Source organism: Spea bombifrons, chromosome 2 (genome assembly GCF_027358695.1).
Source record: "Spea bombifrons isolate aSpeBom1 chromosome 2, aSpeBom1.2.pri, whole genome shotgun sequence".
Taxonomy (NCBI): Eukaryota; Metazoa; Chordata; class Amphibia; order Anura; family Pelobatidae; genus Spea; species Spea bombifrons.
The window spans coordinates 85,418,369-85,446,129 of NC_071088.1; the positions used below are offsets into that span (position 1 = coordinate 85,418,369).

A 27,761-nucleotide genomic window follows, 5' to 3' on the forward strand; every position below is an offset into this window, starting at 1 on the left:
TATAGTGCTGCCTTACCATATGTGGGATGCATAAAGTAACAGAAGGAAGTCAATAACTTCACCAAGCTTATTCATCTACCATAATTCAGGGAAAATCTTTGTAGGTGGTGGTCAGAAACATGTAAACAACCATGCAGTTTCATAACTAGGTTCAAAGCAGCTGTTGGCAGAGCTTTTACATCATGGCTACACTAACTTGTTAGCTCCCAATGTTCCTATGACTCTCCAGAGAGAGATTACGCTCTAAGAATAACGCAAATCTTTGAAGAAAAAAAATCACACAAAAATAATTCTACTAAAAACACCTCATGGTGTGAAATATGCAGCAAGTTGCGAGGGAGAGACATCTGCAGATTTGCATTGAATGTTCAATTTAATGTAAGAACTTTTTGTGGTAAACACTTCAAAACCCACAGGGCATTTAAATGAAAAAAAAAAACACCATTATTTTTTTTAGTAGTGACGCATTCTTAAGGAATATGTTATCTGTATTAACCCAAAGGAACACTGATTTTTTGTGAAAAGCTGTTTCCTCAGCTGTTTAACACGTATTTAACTTTTATGTTGTAAAAAGTGGCTTCCCATATGATTATTCACTGATAGACAAATTGTCAATCATTTATATAACATATTTCTGTGTCAAGGCTTTTGGAAGTATAATAGAATAGAAACTCCGCAAATATCCCCTATTAAAGGAACGGTCCAGAATCTTTGGTGAAAGTTGTCCCGCTTGTCCTGTGGCAATAGTTGCAAGTAGGAGGGTTACTATAAAATGTGTACAAAGTGTATTAAATCTAAAGTTTAATAGAATTTTCATTGTCCCTTTTTCCTCTTGAAAAAATAATATAGCACACTGTATAGTATGTTGGTTTTTTTTTCTTTTTCTAAAAGTAGAATTTTTTATCAAAACTGCACACATTCAAACTGTTTACCAGTTCTTAAATCACTTTCCTTTGGAGTTTATAATTACATTGGCTGACTGTTTCAAGAGTGCTGTGTCCTTCATCTTATCAGAAAAAAAAGTATACTAAATAGGCTGCCGTCTGATTATTTATTAACGTTGAATATCCATACCTGGGAACTCTCCAGGTTTGACACACAGTCTCCAGGTAAAACCCTGCTTTCCTTGGGCAAGGAAACAGTGTCACTTCCTACACATTATATGGCCATATATTGCTTACCCCCCACTAAACTGGATTTCTGTTTTGTGTACTTATTGGTCATCGTTATTCTAGCAGCAACCAGTGATGCATATGCCTTGCATGCTTTTTTGGTTGTACGGTCCCCTATTTTCTTAATATCCGCTGCTTGCCTATTCTCTGCCCATTTCCCTCCCACACCCCTCCCATTGCAGGCTGTTTCAGGCTAGCTCCACCCTACATATAACTGGTACCGCCCCTTTCCTTTCATGAATCCACTCCCTCCGTAGGCTACCTGGAGAGAGAGAACTCCAGGTAGCCTACCTTGGAAATTTTCCGGGTTTGGTAATATCATCCTAGGCATGTGACCATGGTTAACAAATCAGCACATCAGATTGGAAAAGATAGGCTTAACTGATGTAGGAGCTGTTCTGTCTTTTCATTTTATAGATTTATTGCGGAATGGTTGTGATCCATTGCAATCTTTTTTCTTGCAGCTCTATACATTTTAATATTTTTATTGTGCTTTCATTGCTTCCTTGATGATAATTAAAGTAAAATGTGCTCGAAATTCCAAACAATTCCAAATCTTAACAAATTAAAAAACATTTACATTAACATTAAATAAAAACATCTATTAACAACGTTGAGTGCTGGATTTAGTTTTGATTTTATCTCAGGAGTTTCACTTTAATAATGCATATAATAATTGGCACTTACCTCTGTAACAAGGACCCATCAACCTGCAGCGGCTCGCATGCTCAGTTTCTGCTATGACACGATTTAAGAACTTGACACCTTCAGTTATCACTTGACACTGTGTCCTTCAGTACGTTTTCCCTTTTTCCTGAGTCCTGCTTTAATTCCCTGAGTTCTGCTTTAATTCCCTGAGTCCTACATGTTTCCTATACCTCTCCCAGCTTTTACTTATGGTTTGACCTCAGATTAGTCTTTAGTCCTCACTTTTGGATTTCCTGCAATTTCCTTGCCTGGGCTGCTAAGCAATTGCTGAACGTGGCTTACGTTCTGAGCCTTGCTGACGGTTTGGTATGCTAACCTATTGTTGACCCCAGTTTGCCCTCTGACTCTGGACCATGGTTTGGACTGCTAACCCTGCCTTGCCTAAATTTGGCTACACCCACTTCCCTCCCAGTCCCCACCTACTAAAGGCTGTCTGTGGCTAGCCCTGTCCATCCACAAAGCCACTCTCCAAGAAGAGGTAGCGCTCAGGTAGCCTACCCTGGGAAATTCCCAGGTATGCTGGTATGTATTTTCTGTCTTGGAAATAAACTCATTCAATTAGCTTGGTGCTCTGTTGTTTTTACTAACATTTGACGAATAACTGTGAAAGCCCGTAAATAAAGAAATCAGATTTGCTATGAGCATACCTAGGATCTCTCAGGGTTTTACCACGTCTCAGAGTTTTTGCCTCAATCTCAGGGTGAAGGGGCAGATTTTCACTGGAACTGACCCTTTCCTATTCTATACTGCTGTGATCATACAGAAGACTTCCAATTTGTGTTTTTACCAACAGTATGTTGTGGTTGGTATCCCTATTTCAATGAGGACCGCCGTTAGAGACATTTGGTTAATACATTTGGTGAGTCGCTACAAAGAATCTCCACAATGGGTTATTAAAGGTTACACTTTTCAAGAGTCTCAGGGTTAGCTCATGTAGAAAATCCCCAGGTATGGCTATGAGGCAGCCAGAAGAAAATCGGGACTGTGATACTTAAAACAGGACACGTGGGAGATATGTGACTGATACAAAGAATTGCAATAGATAACACATAATATACAGTATGTATAGGTATGATAATGTTTATTACGCATTTAGTGTACATCTGAGTAAAGTCCACCGTTTTCCCATGGCATTTTCTTCCTGTACTTTGTGCATTGAAAAGTTTATCTTGACTTTAATCATTTATTTAAATTGCAAATCATATAGGACAATATCTCACAATGGGAACATAGTTAAAGCAATAAGCAGCGTGTGTTGCGTGCGCCATTGCACGCTATGGTTCATTCACTGTAGTTGCAATACCTCAAAAGCAGCAAAGCTGATAATCCAGTGCAGTAGCGTCTTTCTTGGTGGCTAGATGACGGCTTGTGTACGTGCAGATCCATTGTGGGTGTTTCCAGCAAAGATTAATTATTGAAGATATTACAGTTACACCCAGCTCTTAAATTCTTTGTTTAGGGAGTGGTATTACTTTAGAAGACTGGTAATAAAACCCCAATTCCTTTCCTATTTAAAATAAAGGTGTGCAAACACTGCTTTCTTATATAACACTAAATAATGTTTGTCTTCATATTAACATATGATGTAGTAACTTGTGACTCTCTATGAAAAGGAGAGCTGGGACCATTTCCCTATTGCACCGTAGGAACCAGATCTTGGGGGAGGGGGGTTAACTTCATGGGGTAGTAATATATTTTTTTGGTTACTACAGAATTTCACATGTAGTTCTGCTGGCCTTGCTTTTTGGTGGCTCAGTGTACTACAATTCACATAGTATCCAGTGATCGCTCCTCACAATATTCTTTGCATCAACCCAATACAGGGATAGGAACAAACATTGCTCACGGTGGACATTTACTGGGGTCTGTGGTGGACAATTTAATGGTTTTATATGGACCTTCACAAACCTTGCCATGGACACTGGTGTCCTTGAACAAACACTTTGCTTATCCCTGGTCCCGTAATCAGTTACACGGTAGGCCTTGTGGCAGAATTAGCACATGGTTTCGAAAATCATATGTTGCAATCCTGCTTATGGGCCTTTTGGAAGACGTGATTTGTTTGGCTAGCAGTCAGGAACACATATCAACATTCCCTGTATTAGGCCGATTCTTAGGTTCACATTGATGAAAAAGAGTGGCCTTTGAAAGCTAATAAAAGAACCAATGTAACCAATCATCCTTAAGCTTAATGGGGAACTTGATTTGAAGTTATCCTTGGTATTATGAATGTCTTAGTATTAAAAATGTTTGCTCACAAAGTTGGTTTGTGAACCATCTTCCTGATATTCTTACTTCAAAAAAAAATGAAGTCTTAAAAACAGGACTGGACTGGCAATGATGAGACGGCTATGGCACTAAAAGGCCAGAGGCCTCCTGATGACATAAGTGACGCTGTTGGCTGGATATGCGTGGCCTCACGCTACATTTTTATTCTAGAGCGGCAGCTCAGGTGAGTGTGTGGCTCTGTGGGTCCTTAGCCTCATTTGCCCAGTGTCCCAGTAGGCCACCCTAGTCCTGGCTAAAATGATTTCAAGGTTAAATGTTTTCATTTTTTTCATTATTGCGTGATTAGCCTCTTACCACTTCCTGTTTTTTTCTGAGTTGTTTTAAAGGTTAACACATTTTGAATATTTAACCACAGATAAATGGAAACATTTAAAATAGATTTTGAACATCTGTACTTTCATAGTATTTAAACCATTTTGCATATACTCTTTAATGTTTTTATTTTAAGTTTAAATTGTCATGGACAACTTTTTAAATTTATCCTATGTTTCACTAAAGCAAGTGCCATTTAAATAACAAAGTCAGGCAGCTTCAGAAAGTATCGGCATTGCAGTAAACAACAGTCTGGAAAAAACAGAACTGCTGATGACTTCCGATTGGAAGCTATTGTGTGATGTCTTGGTAGCACGCTTCAATTTTAGGTGAGCACCACTCCACATGTATACAGTCATGCTTGTGAAAGCCCTGTGCACTTTACCCTAACTGTAGCCTACCTCCCAAATTTTACAGGGGACGGCGCTTGGGTGACAGCACTACTAAGCATACCCACAATTCTGTGCATTCTGCATTATGCGCTGTCTCAGCAGGATTGAAGTAAGAATCTCACTGTCCTGCCAAGTTCTATCTTTGTCCGGAAAAGAGGGACAGAGGTAGAGCTCGGTGGGACATTAGGATAGAGTACCAAAACTGGGAGTGTCCCTCAAAAAGCTGGACAGTTGGTGAGGGCTGCATTCTCACTATATTCATTTTACTTACTTCCCATACACATGTTTCTGTGTAACCTGTGTCTCTATGCTTCAACTACATTTGTTTCAGTATATATTTTTGTTTATTTTAGTGACTTCTGTCTAGATGCTCCAAATTAATTCTGCAAAGGACCTACTGCATAGTAGTCTAAATGTGCTGACATAACAGATGTTATGCCTCTTCATTCAATTGTGTTAGACTGTGTATTCTCTCTTTGAACTTTGATACGGAACAGATGACCAGTACCTAGTAAGGTACTGCCACGTCAATGTTTATTATAGCAAAATGTGCACACAGGAATACAATGACCAAATTGGCCATGTTTTCCAGGACATGATTTCTCTGCATATGGGTGGGCCAGGCAGAGGGATCAATTGCAAACCCCCTTCAGGGCTGGTCATGTAACAAGATATTCTCATAAGGAAAGGCTCTGGACAAAGTAAGGCTGTAGAGGTGTCAGGTGTGATAAGCAGTGACTATTGTTTTCATGTGGGCTGAACCTTTTTGTAGAATTAGGACCTGTCCAGAGAGATCAACTGCCCCCTCTGCCAGGCTCCCGCCCCTGGATTTTCTATAAAGTACACTAAACATCCACATAGGGGGCTGTAGCACCAGGAAGTAAAGGGAGTGATGTTCCATTTACTAATGACCCTGCCTTTATTTTACACTACTGAGGTTACACATTACTGCTGACTGACCCATGTAAAGTCCTGCCCTGATCCTTTGGGAGAGTATCAGGGAGCTTTTACCTTCTTCTGGATCAACAAACTTGTTGGGTCTGCTTCCTTGAGCAGCTTGCCCCTATTGTTCCATACAGAACTTGGAAGTGGATGAAGCAAAGAGAGTGGCTACCAGTGAATAATGGATGAGATAAGGAATAAGCACAAGTTAGTAGTGATGTCGGAAAAACCCTTGTACATAGTCAAAGGCTGCCATAGAATCCTGGTAAGCACCTGTTATGTTTGTACCTAGGAACCATCTGCTTTGACCCCAGGAGACATGAATATTATTAGTGGAATGTTTATGGGACCCTGCCTGACCCTGAGCGTTATCCCCAACCACCTTCCAGATCTTCCTGGTCCTTGTTCAAACTCCTTCTTGCAGACCACCAGGATGTGAGGTTGTATCCTGATGTTCTGCATTAGATAGCACTTAACCACTACTACATAGGTCTGCATAGACTTCTACAGTATAAATGGGCTGGTTCAGGGGAAATATTTTGTGTCCTTAACCAAATAGAGCAGATGCATGCTAAGGAAGTCAATCACCCAGTAGAGTGTTTGGCTCCAAGTAAAGTGGCTGAAGGGCTACTACCCATTCCCTAGACCAGTCTCCCTAGGCCAAGACTGGTTACTTAACATTATAGCAGATTAATAAGTCTTCCTGATGGAAGACAAGTGCTTGTCTCTTTTCTCCTCCATGTTCTGCTTTTGTTGCCTGCTCTAATGTAGTTCTATTTCCCTTATCTGGTTCTGTCCCCTCCCAGTTCATCCGCGTGGATTTCAAGGAATGAATTTGAGACCAGTAAACAGGAGAGGCCCTAGTCATGCTCCTGATCTTCTTATAGAAACCTAGTTGACGTAGATTTATTCTAGTGTCATAATGTTATGATTTGATTGGTGATTTTGTATCAGTATTTTTAATATGACTGTTGTAGTATCAACTTCCCGACTAGGCTTACCTCCCAATTGCCCCAATAATAAAACACAACCATCATACATCTTGGGTTTGAAAAGGCCACATTCCCTTTATTTATGAAAGTCAATGTCGTGTCAAAACCTGAAACAATGGGTATGTTAACTCCAAAACACAAAAACACGTAAATATATATCTATATATAACAAAAACCAACCAAGATTGCCAAGTTATCCAAGTACCAGGCTCCGGCCCCCCCAGAAAAAACAAGGCATTTTCAATATCTTTAGCAATTGTCAAAGTAAAGAAACTAAGCTCGGAGAGATGCACCTCATCCCATATAAACAAACTTGGGCTTAGCCATGACACCATCTCGTCGCGCCTCAGGCTGCCCCAAGGTAGCCCCAGACTATGATTGCCTCCATATCCAGAGCACTTGTGCTTGAACATGCATGAGGCTCCCCACCTGCACTGGCTGTCATTAAACAACCAGCAGATACCCTTTTTGTTTGTGTCCACCAAAGCTCCCTGCAACTTCCGACCCCCCCCAAGGAAAGGGCAATGCTTTCTGTGTCATTCTCAGCCAAAGCCACAGCGGAAGGTCCATCTAGTCCTACCGCATCCCAGGGTTAGCCTCCAGGTGCTGACATAACTGCTCTTCATAATGGCAACATGCCCAGCCTTCCATATACCCGAGGGAGGTACAAAGGAGACATACGTGGTCTTCCACGCAGCATTCGGCACAGCATCCACAATACCCTCTTTTTTCCCTCTTCTTCAGCTTTGCCTTCTGTAGCTAACACCACTGTTGCCCCCCTTCTAACCCCACCAAAGGGGGTCCCCCACTCACTGCCTGTTTACTCCCTATACTGTCCATGCCAAGTACCCTCTATGCCCAGCTTTGCCGAACCGCTGTGCCCCTGGAGTGGCTGCCACTGAAACCTCCCTCCTGGACCCCTCCCCCTGCTCCTGTTGAGCCCCTTCATTCTGCCGAGATCTGGAGGTAGAAAAACACCTGAATGTTGCTAACGTTGACTGTGAACTTGCCCTCTTCTCCTACCGCCTCTCTATGCATCCCCTCTGAGCTTGCTGTCCCCCCTCCTGCCCCTAGAACCACTATGACCCCCCTAATCTGGCCTGCTGCCAAGAAGACCTACACCACTCCGCATGCAGATCTCCACTTGACAAATGACATGAATGATCACTCCAGGAAAAGCTCCCAATAGAGCAATCACACCAAGAGGGAGAGGGGGCATGCCGCCTCCTCCACTCTGTGGCATACCTCGCCAAAACCCGGGTATCCTTGCTGCAAGAACACCGATCATGCCCCCCTTTACTCAAAGAACATACTCTTATCTTCATTTCTTGGAAAGATGGATGTTCCTTCCCTATCATTCAGTAGTAACCTTTCAGTAGCTTTTCAAAATCCCTACTTGTAGCTTTTTGTGGATCCTTTGGATCTGAAGGCATTTTTTACTTATTGATGTTAAAAGAGAGACTTTATCTCATTTAAATCCACATCTAGCTGCCTATACAGAAAACAGAAAACGTAACCATATAAAATTATAGCATTTACTGAGTCACTGAGCAGGATGCGGGTAGCATGTCCCGCCGACGACGTTTGGCAGTCCCACAGACATCAGTGGATGGTCCTGCTGAGATCAGTGGGCAGTCAGCTGACATCATGGGACACACGATATTGTTGGAGAGGAAGTGGGCAGAGAGTGGAGCATATCCCTACGCCATTCCTGCGACACAGAGTTTTCCTGTAGTGACGCGGAGAAACAGCACTTCAGGTATGCCAATAGCATGTATGCTACAATTGGATAGCATATTTGTGATTGGATGCTGTTACTTCCATTGACAAGAATGGAAATCCTATCGACAGCGTGGGTCTTTGTCAGTCCTCAATGTCAAGAATAATTCAAATAACGAAAGAATGCCTGTCTTGTCTCATTTAACTTCCCCCCCAGATGCCTCTACTGAAAACAAAGAACATTCCACACAATGTCTCAGGCCCCTCTGGCCTTTTCTTGGCATGGTCACGGGTCCCCTTTTCCTGTCACCACGCTTTACAGCTTCATGTTAGGTCACAACAGCGATCCTGTAGCAGGGTGGGATCGTGCAGTAAGTTGTGGCCATCCCGCTGAAGCCCTCCTCTCTATGTCTAGCGGGAGCAGTCATTTGAGCCCAGTCCTATAATAACAAGACCACAATGATCTATAGTCAAACAGGCAGAAGGGTGTGTGCTATGGATACACACCCCTCTGCCATCCAAATCAAAATGGTGAGGAGTGGATACATATAGCACTAAAGAAACCCACAGACTTCTTCAATGTCGATCTAGACTTCTAGAGCTTTGGTTCCTGTGGAACCTTGGATTCCAGTTTCAGATCTACTCATCTTGCTGTGCTACAGTGTCCTCTTTGGATTACCTGGATTTGATGTCTTGCTTGCCTATTGGATTACCGTTTTTGCCCTTGACCTCTTCTGGACAAATTGCTATTTGATTGCTGTCTGCCTTGACTATTTAGCTGTTTCTGATTATGTCTTTTGCTCTATGTTTTATTTGGCCCCTTGACACATTGAATCATTTCTTCAGGAAGGTTCTATAGACCTATATCTTCTCTACTAAAGAAACAAAGCATACATCCTTAGTTAAAGTCCTTGCACAAATATTTCCTTAATAGATTAATAATGCAAATGTTTTTGGCTTTGAATGGAAAAACAGATCCAAAAGGAAAAACATTAAATGTACTAATGCTTAGGTGGAACAAAGCCCAGACTATAGAATAGAGGCATTTAATGTTCTATAATATGACTGCAGTGTCAACAGATTTACCAACTGAAATAGACAGAAACACAATTCTGGTTACTATGGGTTTGTAAATATAAAAACGGGTAAAATAAAACACACTGAGCAATAACTCAGCTAGACCTGGTATTATTGTAATAATAAGGAATATATTCCAAAAATATAAGGGGCTGAGTTGGCACAGGCAGTCTGTTAAGGGGTCAGAGGTGGCACGTGCAGGCTTTATTTAGGGGCAGAGGTGGCATAGGCAGGCTGTTTCAGGAGAAGAGGTGGCACAGACAGGCTGCTAAAGGGGCAGCAGGGGCACAGACAGGCTGTTTCAATGTCTGGCTTAGTGTATAGCGATAGGTGTTATGCTGCACTACTGTCAATGTCTGGCTCAGTGTATAGTGATGGGGGTTACGCTGTACCACCATCAATATCTGGCTCAGTATACAGTGATAGGAGTTATGGTTTACCATATCTGTTCAGTAAATGTTATTTATTAAAGCTTATTTAATATATTTATAAGGTTTTTTTTCAGATTTCTAGTTTCTCCCAGTTCACATACAGTTTACAAATTTGTGAAATAAATATTCTTGCCAACATTAATTTTTGGTGGGGAAGTGACACATACAGGATCCGATCAGAATCAGGATATTGAATAAACATAAGTAAACTGTTATATTTAGCAAATCATTAGTGGATGCTATCATTTAAGTATTAACCTGTTTCTTAGGGTCTTAGGGTGTTAATTTACTTATCTTTTTTTGTCCAGGGGCCACTCCATAAAATCTAGGGTGCAATCCAAAAGTTGACAAATGAATGCAGCATAGAGCGAAAAAATAAAAGTGGTCAATTTGTTGCATAAAGATTTTGAAAACACAGGTATACAACTTGCGTGTCAAGAGCTTTAGCTATGCTAACAATTTAAAATATTTTGTCAGATTAGAATCAGCTTTTTTCATCTCTGCAGTTTTTACTTAAAAAAAAAACATTTGCCCTTTGTGAACATTGTTATTTTTATGTGTGATTCATGGAATAAATCTTTCTGATTTCTTATTTGGAATGTATTTTTTGCATTTTTCTTTGCTGTGTTTACTCCATGGGATGCCCTGTTTATACACATTAAACCATTTTATTAGTGTTGTAAAATACATATTTACATTGCCGTTTTTTACGGCAAAAATCTGTTTCAAAGTAAGTCACTTGCCATCACATGGTACAGATTTTTCACTATGAGAACCTGTGGATAAAACCTGCTAGTGTGAAACCACATGTTGCCCTTACTTCATTATGTAATATTAGTATTAGTAGCTGGCAATGTCATTGGCCAATCAACATGTAGCCAATAATTCAGGCAAATAAGGTTTCTTTGTCCTATTTATTGGCACAGATATCAGCCACATGATCCCATAATAAAGGGGTTAGTTCAAGTTGGGGAAGTGCACATGAGGTTCTGAAAATAATGAACACATCTGCTACTTGCTACATCTGCTACTTGCATTCCACTTGAACTTAGTATATCTTAGTAGCATCTTTAGACTACAGACGGAGACAAACCGTCAATCTAAAGATGCTGGGTATTTTATTGGATCTATGGTTTTGAGTATATAGCCCTAGAGGCGGGTGTATGGGTGTCCATACACTGAGCGCGGTTAGGATTTTGTATCAGCTTTTACATTTTAAACAACTGAAAGACAGTATCACTGTGCACAAGGTCAATAGAATGCATAGTTTTGCCACCAAAATGTATCAATGAAGAATAATATATGATGGCTGATGCAGTCCCTGTAAGTGATATATAAATTAAATACATACAGTACACTACAGTAGTATACTACATCTTCTCCAATCCATCCAACATCAGTAAATTTTCTGCACTAAAATAAACTTTTATGACTTCATTAATTCAGGTGTCAGCACACTTGTATATGTAACGCGTATTCCTTTCCCTTGTAAATGCTGATTGGCCGTAATGAAAAAAGTAAGGAAAAACTCCCACAGGCTTTTGAACCCATCAATCACAGCCATAACCAATGAGGCTTTTTGGGGGGCTACTTCTACCTATCAGTCATTGATATGCACCCTCCTACACACAGTCCCTTCCCACTTTACCTTATCAAGGAGTGGCAAAATGTCTTGTAATTGCACCAAAACAGCTTGGATGGCAGTGGCTACATGTGACAATGAATGGACAAAATTGCAGTACTATTGCAATTAGTTTTCGTCAGTTTCATCAGGGCTTTTGAAGACCGAAGGAAACCAATTTTCGTTTTACAAACGCTTGTACGAATCGGAATACACAAGTCTATTAGTGAGTATGTGCGCATGTGTGTTGGTGTAAAGGTCTGGGCAAATGTGAGCATGTATATAAAAATGTGTGCCAGTTCACACATTGTATATGAGTTACTGGGTGAGAGGAAAGATGTGGGGATGGAAAATATAATAATGAATAAGAGGAGAGATAGGGAGAAAGGATAGAGATAATGAGACGGAGGAAAGATAGAGATAATGGAGAGAGATAAAGAGAATGAAGAGTGATTGAGGTAAACAGGAGGAGAGTGATAATTAAATTTGAGGAGAAAGGAAAGAGTTGGGGAGAAAGGGAAGGGGCGATAAGAATATGAGAAGTGGGGGAGATAGGGAGAAAAGGGAAACATAAAGTGAAATAGGAGGTGAGATAAAGAGAAATGGAAGAGATGAGATAAATAAAAAGAGAAAATGAGAAAAGGGGGATCAAAGAAAAGGGGAGAGATAAAATAGAAAAGGGAGCTATAATAAGAAAGGGGAGAGAGTAAGAGGAGGAGAGATAAAGATGAAGAGAGGTAAAGAGAAAGGAGGAACGATAAAGAGAAAGGGGAGAAAAGTGAGAGATAAAGAGAAAGGTGAGAAGATAGAGAGAACAAAGAGAGATTAAAAGAAATAGAACATATAAACAGAAAGGGGATAGATAGAATGGAGAGATCAAAAGAAAGAGTAGGAGAGAAAATGAGAAGGATCAAAGAGTAGATAAAGGGGAGAGATAAAGTGAAAAGGGAGAACTGAGATTAAAAGAAAAAGAAAAGAGAGAGGGTGAAGAGAGAGAGGTGAGAGAGGTGAAATCATGCTATAGGGAAAATATTATGATAAAAGGGAGAGATGTTAGAGCAAGCAAGGATGTTCATTTGTAAGGGCAAGTGTTAATGTGTTTGTATGCATAGATTAAGAGTATATTATGTTGTGTAGTTTGACAGTTTATCCATTACTGTTTTGGGCCTAAAGGGTATAGAATGAATAAAGGATTTATGTGAGCCAGACTGAGAGGAGCCCTGACTGAGAGTAGACCTGGGATTTAGGGAAGAGAGTACTGGGGCAAATCCTTATGTACAAATCAGTTGCCCTAAGGGACCTTTCAGAACCATCATGCACATGGCCAGGTCGGGGCTCTATGAAATATGCAACTATCTGCTTTAAGCATTCCGTTTTAAAGAGTTAAAACGGAATGCTTAAAGCAGATAGTTGCATATTTCACAGAGCCCCAACCTGGCCATGTGCATGATGGTTCTGAAAGGTCCCTTAGGGCAACTAAATCCACTAACATCTAGAGCTGGCTTTTTAAACTGCAAAATGGTGCTATGTGTCAGCGTGGTCCAGGAGCTATGGTAATGCTTATTTTCTTTTGAGTAAGATGTCTTCTCTTGTATTGATAGTGGTTGGACTTGGGGTAAGGCCAGTGGTATATTTACCATTGGGGCTGCCCTTGGCCTGACCTGGGGCAGCACCCCATCACCTCAATCTCTGTGGTGGAATCTCTAGTACACTAAATGATGTCATCTTCCAGCTTGTCGTATCTTAAAGGTGCACAGACAGAACATTTGAATGAAATCTATGGAGGCTGCGCTGAGCTAGCATAGTCTCCATAGTGTACATAGGTTGACTGGAGAGATCAAACAACTCCCTTGTAACCGGCCCATTGTTCAATGGGACACTGGAGAGCATGATTGCCAGAGAGGGCTATCTGCCCCCAGTTTTGCACCAGGGTAACAGCCATCTCACTGGGCCTAGATGACCTAGCGAGATACATCACCGGGTGGGGTATATGTACATTTTGGTTGAAATAGATCCACTTTAAAATTCATAATACTTCAGGGAATCATTGACAAAGCTTATAATGTGGCTGTTGGTTGAAATTGGAACTGTTGTTTTTTTTCGAGGTGACACACCCAGGCAAACAAAATCCTGGGATCAAGCCATACATTTTGTTTGCTTTGTGATACCCATATGGAGATTTGTGTTTATTTCCTTGAAGGTCACATGGAAACATATTGCAGTATTTTCTCGAGTGTTTTGTGCATGGAGTAGTAGCAGTTATAAATAAAACACAATTACAGAGACAACATAATTCCATGATTCCATTGGTTGGCATGGTGAGAAACCCATTTTTAAAAAAAATTTGTACCAGAATTGCACTATATAAAAATGCACTTATTGCTCTTTTCATTGGTATACTTTTCAATCTTGGTTTTTCACATTGGGAAAATGTTCCAAAGTGTCACCTACTCTAGGCTGGGGGAATAAGCCAACAAAAAAATATTTCTGCAATAACCAATGTGAACAACCACTGTGATGGGTGCTGCACAAGCAAATTTAAATGATTTAACTGTGTATTTTAAGTAAATGACTTATGTATTTAAGGATATATCATGTTAACAAATAGATATTTTGATTTTGAAGCTAGTTTATGTATACAGGTATACTAACAAAGTCATTAAACAGAACAGTAACATTTGAATTACCCAAGTCTTCTTATTGTATCTCACTAGTAATGTCCGTTAACAGAGTTCACAAGCTGCATGGTTCAGCGCTGACAAAGCCATTGAAAAAGCCATTTTAGGGGCGAAATGCGTTGTGTTTTATCCATTTTAGATTATTCTTATTTTTGGACCTCCATTTTCATCCAGACTTTTATCCTGCTTTTTTATTCTGATTTTTATCTCACTGGAGTTATTTCCCCGGTGGGGAAAATACCACCCATGCTGATGAGGATTAAGCAACCTTTATTTGCGCTCACAAATGTGAGTATTTTTTCATTTCTTTAAAGCCTATCCCATTACCACAGTGTGCACTAGGGTCTTGTATCATTTATGTCTCTGCATATCCACTCTGAAAACATGTGACCTAAGTATATCATCAGAAGAAGCAACACCCACAAGAGCATCCACAGGAGGGGATTATACTGCCCATGCTGTTACAATAGAGCTATATTGTATATCTATAAGTGTTTCCTGTTATTATTCACCTTGGCTCCTCCATAACACATACTGCACTATTTGTTTTTCATTTTACATATCTCCATTCTGCTCAGTTCTGGTCAGAGAGTTCAAAGTTCCTTTGAGGTATACTGGGGTTATTGAACGAGCCTCCACCCAGAAGGAGATCCTGAGAGCTATACGCAGAAAATGGGGCTCCTGGTACTTCCTTGCTTGTTGATATATGCTATGACTAGAATGCAAAAAATTAACACCCAATCACGTGTCAATAAAGGTAAAAGTGAAAATAAAAATACCGTATTTGCTCGATTATAAGAGGACCCCCCAAAATCTAAATATTAATTTAGGAAAAAAACAAAAAGCCTGAATATAAGACTACCCTATAGGAAAAAAAAGTTTTACTAACAAATATTAATTCAGGTAAACAATATTTTCATATTTAATAAAAGCTATGATTGAGAAAAATACATATTTTTTTATTTCCTTTTATTTGCCAACCTGCCCCCCCAGTTATGCACATCTGCCCCCAAGGTTGCCACTCTGCCCCCAGAAATGCCTTATACCCCCTATTTGCCACTCTGCCCCATGATGTGCCTTTTAACCCTCTATATGCCACTCTGCCTCCAGAAATGTCTTATACCCTCCTATATGCCACTCTGCCCCATGATATGCCTTTTAATCCCCTATATGCCATAGTGGCATATAGGGGGTTAAAAAGGCATATCATGGGGCAGAGTGGTATATAGGGGGTTAAAAGGCATTTCTGGAGGTATATATATATAACTGCTAACAGCAATCACACTCCTATCAAGCCAAGGCAGCCAGTACATGCTGGAACCTGGGGAGATGATAGGAGTCTCAGTACAGCCTCCCTATGCCATGCTACCACCACCCCCCCCCTTACACATCCATACTAACACACACACACTCATTCACAAACATTTAAATACTCATTCATTCCATTAATCACACATACTTCACACATTAATCACAAAAACCCTCCCCCATCCCTTTACCTGAACTGCAGATCTCTCACTCGAAGACTTCTGCAGGGGCCCGGCTGTGCGACCAACTTCTCTGGCCCTGCCCCCCAGAGGAAGGAGGGGAGGTAGAGTTATGTGACACTCTACTAGCTTCCTGTTGCACGCGACCAAAGCCCGGTAAGCAGCATGGCCCCAGCGGACATTTTGAGGTCTGATTAGAAGACGCCCTCGATTATAAGACGAGGGGTATTTTTCAGAGCATTTGCTCTGAAAAAACCTCGTCTTATAATCGAGCAAATACAGTACTTCCCTAATGTTGCACTGCCGCAGCCCAACAAAACACTCCTCTCAGTGTTCAGAAACGTACACAGCAAAAATAGGGGCGCATGTGTAAATAGGGAAAAAAATAAATATATATGATAGTGTAGTACCGTCTGATTGAAATAAAATATGTGAAAATATGTAAATGCACTCACAAACAGTGCCGGTATAAGAGGCTCTTCAAAAGTAAAATAAGTTCTTTATTTCTTCATTAAAATCTATAGGTAAATAGATAAAAAGACCACATAGTGCAGTAACTTCCTGTGTTGAATACAGGCAAAATAGAATGCACTTACAGGATAGCAGGTTTCAATTGGAGCATTCAACTTAAAAAGTTCATAGACCGGAGAAGGGAAAAACTCCTCACAAGTTTCTCTCTGATGATATAACGATACTGCGATTTTCTTCTTCTTTTGTTTCTCAACGCGTTTCGCCTTTACAGGGGCTTCCTCAGGAGAAATTTGAAAAGCAATCCGCAGTGATAACGTTATTTTTGCTGTGTAGATATATGCTATGACTGCCTGGTTGTCGGAGTGTAGCAGAATGATCTTGCCAGGTTCCCAAATGATGCAGGGCTCTTTCTACCGCAAGCAACTCCAGGCAGTTGGAAGGAAGGAGCTGCACAGCTGGTGACCAAAGACCTTGAACAAATCTGTCTTGATACGTTGCCCCCATCCTCTGATGCTCGCTTCTGTGGTGAGAAGCTCCCTGGCAGATATGGACCAACTTTTCCATGCAGCCAGGGTGTCCATTTGAAGCCACCAGGTGAGAGACGGTTTGACCAGGTGAGTCAGACCACACATGGAATACTGTGTACAGTACTGGGCACCAGTGTACAAGAAAGATATAGTGGAACTGGAGAGGGTTCAAAGACGGGCAACCAGAGCAATAAGGGGAATGGAAGGACTGCAGTACCCAGAAAGATTATCAGAATTAGGGTTATTTAGTTTGGAAAAAAGACGGCTTAGGGGGGACTTAATAACTATGTATAAATATATAAGGGGGCAGTACAGAGATCACTCCCAGGACCTATTTATACTCAGGACTGTATCTATAACAAGGGGACATCCTCTACGGCTGGAGGAAAGAAGGTTTCTACACCAGCACAGACGGGGGTTCTTTACAGTAAGAGCGGTGAGACTATGGAACTCTCTGCCAGAGGAAGTGGTAATGGTAAACTCAATAAAAGAGTTTAAAAGGAGCCTGGATGTGTTTCTTGAAAGCAATAATAACACAAGTTATGGATAGTAGATTAATAGGGACAGAACGTTGATCCAGGGATTTATTCTGATTGCCATATTTGGAGTCGGGAAGGAATTTTCCCCCTGGTATGGGGCAATTGGCATCTGCTTCATAAGGGTTTTTTGCCTTCCTCTGGATCAACACGGTAGGGACACAATATGTATATAGGTTGAACTTGATGGACTTTGGTCTTTTTTCAACCTTATGAACTATGTTACTATGTTACATGAGGAGGGAGACCGACAAGCCTGTCCAGGGCGAACAGACTTCCTTCAAAACGATGAAGGATAAAGTTCTGAAGAATCCTCATGTGGCCAAGGCCCAAGGAACTGCACACCTCGTGGAGGCCATTCTGCCCAGTAGAGACATAACGGTATTATGGAGCTTCTGTGCGCAGAGAGAACCCTTCGGACCAGTGAACAAACCCTGTCGATCTTGGAAAGTGGAAGAAAGGCCTTCCCTGAGCGGGAATCCAGACATAGGCCCAGGAACACAATCTTCTGAGAGGGAATGGTGCTGGACTTGTCCCAATTCAGAATCCAGCCTAGCTCCTGCAAGGTGCTAACCACTCCGGTAAGGTGAGATTGAAGAACAGGAGCCAAACGGGTGTAGATAAGCTAGTCATCCAAGTAAGGAATGACTGAAATTCTGAAATGAGCCGCCACCACTGCCAGGAGTTTTGTGAAGACCCCGGGTGGGGGCGCCGACAGACCAAACGGAAATTTACTTGATCCCCGAGGAACAGCAATGCACAGAAACTGCTAATGAAACGGATTGACAGGAAAATGCAGGTAAGCATCTTTGAGGTCTATAGCCCATGAAGTCGTGGAGTGGATCTTATGGTACCTGAGGTGACTGTTCAGGAAATGTAAGTCTATAATCAGACGAAAACCTCCCATCGCTTTGGGTACCAGGAAGACAGGAGAATAGATCCCCCGACCTTGCGCCAGCTGAGTGACGGGAACCAGGGCCTGAAGATCTGGAAACTGCTATACGGTGGACAGTCTGCTTTGCTCGATCCTGAGGAAGGGGGGAAACCAAAAAAACCCTCTGGAGGTCTGATAAGAAATTGAAGCCGGTCTTGAGTGATGGAGAACCAAGAGTCTATGAAAAACCGGAGCCTTCCCTGCCACAGGAATGGGGGTGGCGTCATGCGGAGCTCTTGGGGTCCGGGGGCACTTTGGGGAAGGAGAACCTGTCAACTCTACCCCTCTCACGATAGGGTCTGCCCTGGAAGCCCTGCCACAAGGCTTGTCTTGCCGCGACCAAGAGTGCAGAAGCCCTGGCTGTCATTCTGATGGTGTCAATAGAAGCATAGCAGAGAAAGTCCACAGCCAATTTAATAGCAGCGACATTCTTGAGGATAACGTCTCTAGAGGTCTTGGCGGCAACATCCTCCTCAATCTGTGACAGCCAAATCCTAACCCTCTAGATACTGAAGCAGATGCGATAGCTGGCTTGAGAACAGAAGCAGAGTCCTCAAAAGATTTCTTGATGGCTGCTTCAGACTTTTTCTCCATGAGGTCAGAGAAATGCGAAACATCTTCTAATGGTAGAGTGTTTTTTCTGGAGAACGTCATAACCGCGGTGTCCACCAATGGGCTACACCAATGGGCAAAAAGACGTTTAACACGCTTCGACAGGTTAACCATTCTCTCCGGGTGCTGCCATTCCTGCTTAATAACATCAGACAGAGCAGGGTGAACAGGAAAGGAGGCTGAATGCTTGGAGAAACTGGCAAAAAAAGGGGTCACTCTTCTGGGTAGTAGTTTCTTCTAGATGCATAGCAGACCTTACAGCAGAGATAAGGGTCTCAATCTCTTCAACCGGGAAAAGAAAGGAACTGTCTTCCCAGATCTTCCTTTCTTCAGATGAAAACTCGTCCACCTCAGGATAATCAAATTCTGAGCCCTTCCTCCAGCCGCCTCAGAATCCGCAACCGACTTTAGTCAAGCGGCACAAAGCTTCTTCTTGGGATCTTGCAAGGCTTTGTGACAGCCAGATCACTGCACATGTTTGGATTTCATTAAAGTTTTGTAGGCTTGTCCTCAACAGAGGGGGGCTCAGAATTATCAGGAGCCGACATAATAACTGCAGATGCAACAGCACCCAGGAAAACCCAAACAGCAAGCAGCAGAAACTGAAAAAGCAAAGAAGCTACTCACCCATCAGCTTAAATAGCTAATAATCAGGCTGTAAGCCGCAAAAGCGGCGATTTGGCGCCAAAAAAAAAACCTCAAAATCGGCCGAAAACGAGGCTTGAAACGTACTTCCAGAAGGGTGTAATGCTCCTAACTGGAAGTTACTGGAATGCCACATTGGAAATACCATGGTATACAAGCCTACGCAAAACTGAACACCCGCCGCCTGCACACAAGGAGGAGCAGAAGCGGAGAGGATAGAGTGAGCCGCAACAGCTATAGCCGTCCGGCTATAGTGCCAAGGTATCCCCCACTAAGGGGGCTTAGCCCAGGGAACCGGCTCTACCTAGAGCTGAAGAAAAACAACAAACGGGAGATGAGTCCTCCCTACCTGATGTAGGGCAGGAGAACTGGGACCATCAGGAGGGGAGAGGCTTTTAAATGTTTTGGAGTTCTGCCCTATCTCAGGTACGGAGGAGGAGTCTATCTGTAGTGTCACCTGGGATGGCAGGGAAAAGTTGCTTGCATAGAATGCGAACAACACAGAGGGAAGCAGCGGCCCCTGTGGAAGTCTGCAAGCTGCACCGAGAGAGCTGCAGTGCAGGTAAGGGTGTATGAATGAGTATGCGTGACTATGCCTGATTGAGGGAATGAATCTGTGGATGAATGAGTATATGAATGAGAGAGAGAGTGTGTGTGTGTGTGTGTGTGTGTGTGGGGGGTACTATGGATGTGTAAGTGGGGGAGCATGGCACAGGGAGGCTGTAAGTGATGTGCAGACCCCATACTGCCGGCAGCATCAATACACAAGGGGGGCATCTAGCCAGGTTTCAGCATGAATTGGCTGACTTAGCAATCACAGTCCTATCATGCACAGGTTGCAGCATTTACTGGTTGCTTGATTATATTATATATCTCAAATAAATTAATATGGTTATTGAATTTTTTTGTCCAGTTTTGGTGTGTTAATCCCACTTGTATTAAAAGTAACACACCAAAATTGGACAAACAATACAGCAATCACACTCCTACCATGCTGACATAGGACATATGGTCATGCATTTAAACTGGAAGAAAGGAGATTTAGTCTCAGGCAAGGGAAAGGGCTTTTTTTACAGTAAGGACAATAAGGATGTGGAATTATCTGCCTGCAAACAGTTTTATCAGAGTCTGTACAGACATTTAAACAGCAACTAGATGAAAAACACAACATTCAGGGATATAATTTTTAGAATATGGGGATCTGACTGCCATTCTGGGGTCAAGAAGGATTTTTTTTCTGCCTTCTTTCGGATCAACAGCAATTAACAGATGCGGGAAAGGCTGAACTTGATGGGATGCATGCCTTTTTTCAGCCTAACTATATTACAAGGTAACTATGCTTCAAATAGAGGCAATTTCCATGAAAATGGTACCTTATTAACGTAATACATAAAATGATATAAACCCAAGTTAAAAAGCAGATGAACATCTAATGTCACATCAGTTTGAAGAAAAGGGAAAAAAATAAAAATAGTCTTACTAGTATCACATTAAAATAGCTAAATATAATGGCTCACTTATAAAATCACTGACTGAGATTCTCTAGAGGAAAGAATGGTCACCCAAAATACCGCATGACTTGTAACAAAGACAGCCCCCTGGTCTGCAGTGAAAGAAAGTTTATTGGGAAAAAAAAAAAAAAAAAAAAGTTCTCTGATGCTAAACTACATTACTGTATACAGAACTGCATTTTAATGGTGAAAACATGTTGCATGCAACTTTCCTTTTAAGGTAGGAGGCAGTGACTTATTGAAGGACTGCCTTTGGGTCCATTTTGTGAATTGGAATGGTCTTCTTTAAAATATAATTAAAAAAAAGCAAGAGCTTTTGAATTTAAAATGTACAACTTTATTAAAATCAATAACAGGTTTTCGTGTTCACATACAATGTACACTAATTCCAGATTTTACACAACTGTCTACAAGACATACTATATGGAATTTAACAGGATATCAATAGTTTAAATTTGTGGTACCAACTTATTAAATTTTTTAAGAAACATAAATCACCAAAAACTAAAATATTTTAAACAATGGCTTAAGAAATAACTATTGTTACAATAGAACTTTAGTTACACTTGTCAATTGTTTTAAACTACAATTATTCTATATTGCAGCACTGTTTAATACAGCCTTGCACTGTAGGTACTCTAAAGCAATACGAAAGAGGAACAAAACACATTAACGCAAACAAAAATTACTCACTTTAAATGCAATCACAAAATATTTAATATATTATACCTTAATTTATATATCATATTCGTTTTTTTTTTTTGTTTTTTTTTTTTACTCTTTTATTCTTTTTTTAAATACCGGTTGTATTTATAGATTGCTGATTTATGTAACCAACGACTGGTCTGTGAAAGATAAGGCTTTAACGTCAGCAAGAACCCAGAACACTGAGTGTTGTTGGTGGTTGGTTAAGTCACTACACAGTAGTGAACAAAACAAGACGGTTTCATGGAAACCAACATGTATTTGTCAAAAGACAAATCTATTTACACATATAGGACTGCTTAACTAGCAGTGAGTGTTGAGAAAGGGAACTTCCGTTGCGGCTAATAAGACGATGAGCGATGTTGCATTGATCTTCCTTTCAGAACACGCCTTATCTGAAAAATATAGATTATATATATCAATAAATGTCATTAAAATATCAAGCACCCCAGTGATAAAAAAAAAATAAAAAAAAAAAAAAAAAATCATCCATTTACAATTCTTGATTAAATTAAAGTATCAGGCGAATGGTGCTAAAGCACAGAATAGAGTGTTTTATGCACACAGATAAAAGAAACTCTCTCCCACCAGCAAGTATTTATACCTAATCTTGTATTTTTGGTAAACATGTCATGCAATCTAGGCATAAAATCAACAAAGTAGACAGTATAGCTAGTGATGGTCTATTAAGACCCAACATTAGGCATGATAAGTATTAAAACTATTAAAGCATGCTGTTAGTAGCCATTATTCTTTCCCAGCAGACAACATATTTTGATAAGAATTTCTGGTTTTACCTCTTCCCCCTCAGGGCTATCTGGGACCAGGTGAACAGGCTGCTCATTCTCTAGATTTCTAGCACTGGGATCTGCACCTTTTCTCATTAGTAGACGAACAGCACCTACATGCATTTTTTTGTACTGCAAACTTGCAGCAACATGCAGCGCTGTGTTACCATTGAAGGCCTACAAGACAAAATGCAAAGACTTATTATCATTTTGACAGCGGCCGTATAGCAAAGTGTTTTTGTAATTCATTTCTCTGAGGGTCTGAATTTCATGACAAAAAAGAATGTGTATATTTGAAGAAAAACGTATGTATGGGTGAGTGGGACATGACCTGACCACCTTAAGAAACCTAATCAAATGAAAACATTTACACATATTCACCTTTGTATTGATGAAGGAAAGGCAATTAGGCAATTCCAGAAAAATACTAAGCAGTTCTAGGTTTGCCTCCTCAGTGGCCAAATGAAGTGCTGTGCGACCACTTTTAAGATCCTGTTGAGGGGGAGAAGAAAAAAAATAAATAAATGTTAAGTAAACGGCTTCACATTTTTGTCATCTATTTACCCCTTATAACCAAGAATGGTAAATTATAGTTTTTCCCTCTTCCAATTTTGAGAGTTCTATTCAAGTGTATTTGCTTCTGGCGTCATTTGTTATATTATTTAGATATCTTTACTAAAAACTTATATCATAAATGCTTTATTACTGTATATTTGCCAACCTTTGCTTCCACCGATGCTCCCATCTGAAGCAATGTCTTGATTGTGTCAACACAGGCCTTATTTTTCATGAACAGCTCATGGTTTCCTGGTGACAGTTTATCCGAATCACTGTGTATCTGCTGGACTACTGCATTGTGGGCAATGACTGCGCAGTGCAAAGCTGTCAAGCCTGGGGGGGGGGGAATCAGAAGTTACAAAATTGTTCAAGCTTTACTTTCCATATATGCATTTGAAAAATCTACAAAAAATAAATAAAAAAATCAGACTTACCATTATAGTCTGTTGCGTCTATTTCTAAATATTGATTACTGCCAGTCAGCCCTTTCTGGATTGCCTACAAGAAATTCAATCATTAAAACAAAGTACTCAAAATTATAATAACTGTTAGATAAGCCTGATTTTGTGTATCCTAATATTTATTGGCATAATAATGCAGTTTGCACATAGAGCCGTAGTCTTTTTATACGAAATTGAAGAGGGTTTAATTTACAACTCACCTGAAGAACCTGGGGATATGCATTTATTGCACACAAATGCAGTGGTGTTCTTCCCCAACGATCGGTAGTGTTAACTTGAGCTCCAAGGCTGATCAAGTCTTGAACAATGAGATGCTGGTTGGCAACCACAGCAACTTGTAAAGGACTCTACAAGAAAAAGAAATTAAATATAAAATAAAAAACAGGGGAAAAAAACCTCCATGTAAGCATATCGAACAAGCTAGCTGGTGGAAAATCAAGTATTACTTTATCATTCAGCATCACATGCTATAATGTTGAAGCACTATCAATTAACAAATACAATTGATTAAAGGATTTGGTAAAATGAAGGACATTGGCACCTGTGATCATTTTTTTTTTTTTAAGCAAAAATGTGGTATTTAACAGTAGGGTCTACTACTTCTATTTACAAACACTCACCTGTTTATTAAATTCTTTAATATCCAGCATATTAAGGGCAGCCATCTTCTGTGCAAGGACATATGAAAGAGCTCTTCTTCCGTGTGCAACAGAAATATGGAGGTACCTACAAGAATAGCATAGATTTTGTCATCAAAGGAAATCAATGCAAAGGAGCCCTTACTTTCCTGAGGCTCATGCAGCATTTTATTAGGAAAATAACTCAGCTATATACATGCAAAAAGGGGGGCGACAAAAACATGCTGCAGAAGTTTTAAAGCAGCTGAAATAATCTAATTTAACCTTAACTTAACTTTTAACAACTTGTACTGGACATCGCTAAAGAGTAATAGTTGGATAGAAACTTACGTATCACCGTCTGAGTCTTGAATAAGGAGTTGCTCCTGGGAAACGTTGGCCAGTTTGCGTTCTTCCTGTTCAATCTGCCAGTGGAAAAATGATTTTCCCATTTGGAGAGGGCTTGAATTGTTTCTGTCTTGAAGGCACAGCTCTGGTGTCATAGTTTGTGAGGCATGGGCAACGCTGTGGTCCTGGGGAGCACTGAAGGATGTGTTCAATGTCGGAATGAAAGTCTGAGCAGTCATTCCCAACTCAGTGGCCTGCTTTGCAGGCACAATCTCAGGAGGTGTATCCGGGAAAGTGGAATAGGGCACATAGTTTTCCATAGCACAGTTTAAAAACTCATTGGATAAGAATGCCTCTTGATAAGTATGGACTGGAGAGGTTTCTACAAAATGGTTATATTCTGTATTAGGATACTGAAGAACATCTGGAACTTGGAGAGATCCAAAAGGATATTGCTCACTCTTTTGTGGTGATGTGCAGTTATAGAACACTTGGGCGCTCTGAGTAGAGGAAACGTTAGGTGCCATAGCAATGTCTTGAAAGTGCTGGTCTTGAGCGTTGTCGTTCTGAGGCAAGTTGTCCCAGTTAACCTGCACAGTGTTCAGGGAGACTGGTTTCAACTCATTTTTTATATTCATTATACTTTGAAGAAGATCCAAATCAGAGTCCATGACTTCATTGGACTGCGGTGTGCCTGGCGGCGTCTATAAAAAGAAATGAAATAATAAATGGTCAGTACCACAAACACATTTCAACTAAATAATTTTGGGATAAATTTAGTCATGACCACCAGCCAATATGAATTAGTAATTATATTTACCAGTAATAAAGTAGATGGAAAATTACACGCTTTTTTTGCAGCTGTCCCTTCGGAAGTGAAATCATGAGAACGTTTCTTGCTTCTAAGTATGTTCTTCAATTCTGTTAGAAAAAGGCAAAAAAAAATTAAAAAAAAAAAAGTTCAAGCATTTATGGAGAGCAGGAGAAACCAACTGGTAGTTTCAAAGGATTATGGAAAATGCTAGTCTTAAGGGTCTCAAGGTCACTCTAGAAGCGATAAATAAGATGCCAGAAATTCCGTCATTTCTACATAACATAAATGGCATTTACCTGTATACTGATCAAAATTAATTCCAGCATTCTGGTTCTACGGAGAAAAAAAAAGTAAAATTTCATTACTAGACTGAACATTTGTCCAAGCATGGATTCACATACACCAGATGAATATCTCACCTGAAATTCGTCATCTCCTTGTAGTACAGATTTACTCCTGCGCTTGTTAAGGAGCTCCCTTACAGAATTCTTCACGCGGACTCCCTGGAACGTTCCCTTGGGCTGACGTCCTGTGCCAACTAGGGGAATAAAAAAGCACTTTAAAGCATTGAAACTGTAATAATAATAATAAGAATAATAATAATAAACACTACACTGAGAGAAATCGACTAAGACACAAAATGTAGACAGGCATACTCATCAAATAGAGATTAAAAAAAAGGAAATTATTCATCCAAACAAGAAAGACTCAGAAATGTACCAAAATATGTAAAATAGTACGTATATACAGGAGAGAGGAGCAAGTCCCGTTTTTGAATGCTTTTACAGGTCACTTAAAACGGCCACAAATATTCGATGAAGGTGCAGGGCAGAACATAACCACATACAGGGAAAATAAACCGGTTTTTCAGCATAGGTAGAGCGCGTCTTGGCTCTTACACCTGTCTTGACGTCAAAGGAACAATAAAACAAGACTGTTTCCTCTTCCCGTTTCAGATGGGTTAAATGGCTTGTAAAACGAGAATGCAACAATATAAGTAAAGCACTTTAATAGCAATAAGGCACAAATGATCAACAATTCGATCCCAAAACTACATGCGCCAACAACCAGAAAAGAAAACATCTGTAACACTTTCACATGATAAGGTAGACTGACATCAATGCTCCTAGATGTGTGATTTAAAAAAAAAACAGCATATGCCAAGAAGCAGCAGCTTCAGTCTGGGCTGCAAATTCATAAATATCTGGGTGTTTTTTTTTTTCCTTAAGAATCATCTGCCCAGGTATGAGAACTCCCATTCTAGACCAACACAAGTAATATTAATAAATCAACATACATAAAAGCCAATCAGTCTCCTCCATAACATTCTACACTATGCGGGCCATTTATATTCATATATCTATATAACACACACAGAACACACGTTGGCCCTGCTGTACAGGTACGATCGCACTATAGCGTATTTACCTTTCTTGCACCCGGTGATGAGGCTCCCCGCTGGCTCGTAATCTGAAGATGGAGATCCCGGGACAGAGGAGGTAGAGTATGCTGGGGAGGACCCCGAATCGGAAATGGGGGATCCAGCGTAGAAGTAAGCCAGATTCATGGGACTGCTCATCATCTCGTTATCCAGCAGCCCCTGAGAGTCCTCAGTCATCCTCTCCACGATCATCCTGCTCACTGGGCGCGCTTTACGCTTTTGTCTTAGGAGACACTAATGTTCTAATGCGCTAATGTTCTGCTGTAAGAGTCTATAAATCAAACCTGGTGCCTGCTACGAAAACAGAACCAACGTAATCCACCCAACCACAGACGTGACTTTGAACTTGGGAAAGTCCAGAGGCGGATTTATATACTACCGCTGCACACTTCACCCCCGCTTTCCGGAGACTAACCAATCAGAAAGAGGAACGGGAAGAACTCAAAGCTTCTATTGGTTGTGACATGGGGGCGGGGGAAGCGGGCGCTTTGGAGGGGTGGTGCCGCCCAAATGGGCGGGAATTGACCGTAACTCTTCGATAGAAGATTGCGAAATACGTGAGACCTCGCCCGCGTTCGTGCCTGGGGTTTGTGTGTGGTGAGGAATCCACCTATTCCTCACACAAACACACCCATGAAATAGACACTTTAGACAGCAGCGCAGCCTGTAATGGTATTACACATATATACCGTATTAAACATTGTATACAACTGTATGTGAATAGAGTATAAGTATACAGCTCACAGTCTGAACAATTATTATCCATAAGGAAGAGTATGACATGTAGAATCCAAACGTGACTGCGCCTTACTCTCTTCTGCCACCGCAGTTCTACATAAAGAATCTTTGAGGCTCCGAGCGTGTGCTGCTTTCTAACATGTATGGGGCAATAACATGGTGTGCACCTGCTGCTGAACTGCCGTAATAACCCTGACCGCTTGTCACCCTACCCTCACAGGATGGGAAAGTCTCC

At 40.8% G+C, this 27,761-nt stretch overlaps 1 protein-coding gene across 1 annotated transcript; it reads right to left on the minus strand.

Annotated features, from left to right (window-relative positions):
* Positions 1-21,370: 21,370 nt before the first annotated feature.
* Positions 21,371-27,133, minus strand: NFKBIZ (NFKB inhibitor zeta). Its single transcript, XM_053454991.1, has 12 exons — positions 26,776-27,133; positions 25,767-25,885; positions 25,644-25,680; positions 25,354-25,454; positions 24,537-25,237; positions 24,189-24,294; positions 23,769-23,915; positions 23,542-23,605; positions 23,271-23,440; positions 22,931-23,041; positions 22,559-22,726; positions 21,371-22,156 (listed from the first exon to the last, which is right to left on the minus strand). Exons 1-12 carry the CDS (start codon positions 26,978-26,980, stop codon positions 22,103-22,105), a joined length of 1,983 nt encoding a protein of 660 aa, XP_053310966.1. The 5' UTR covers positions 26,981-27,133; the 3' UTR covers positions 21,371-22,102.
* Positions 27,134-27,761: the final 628 nt, after the last annotated feature.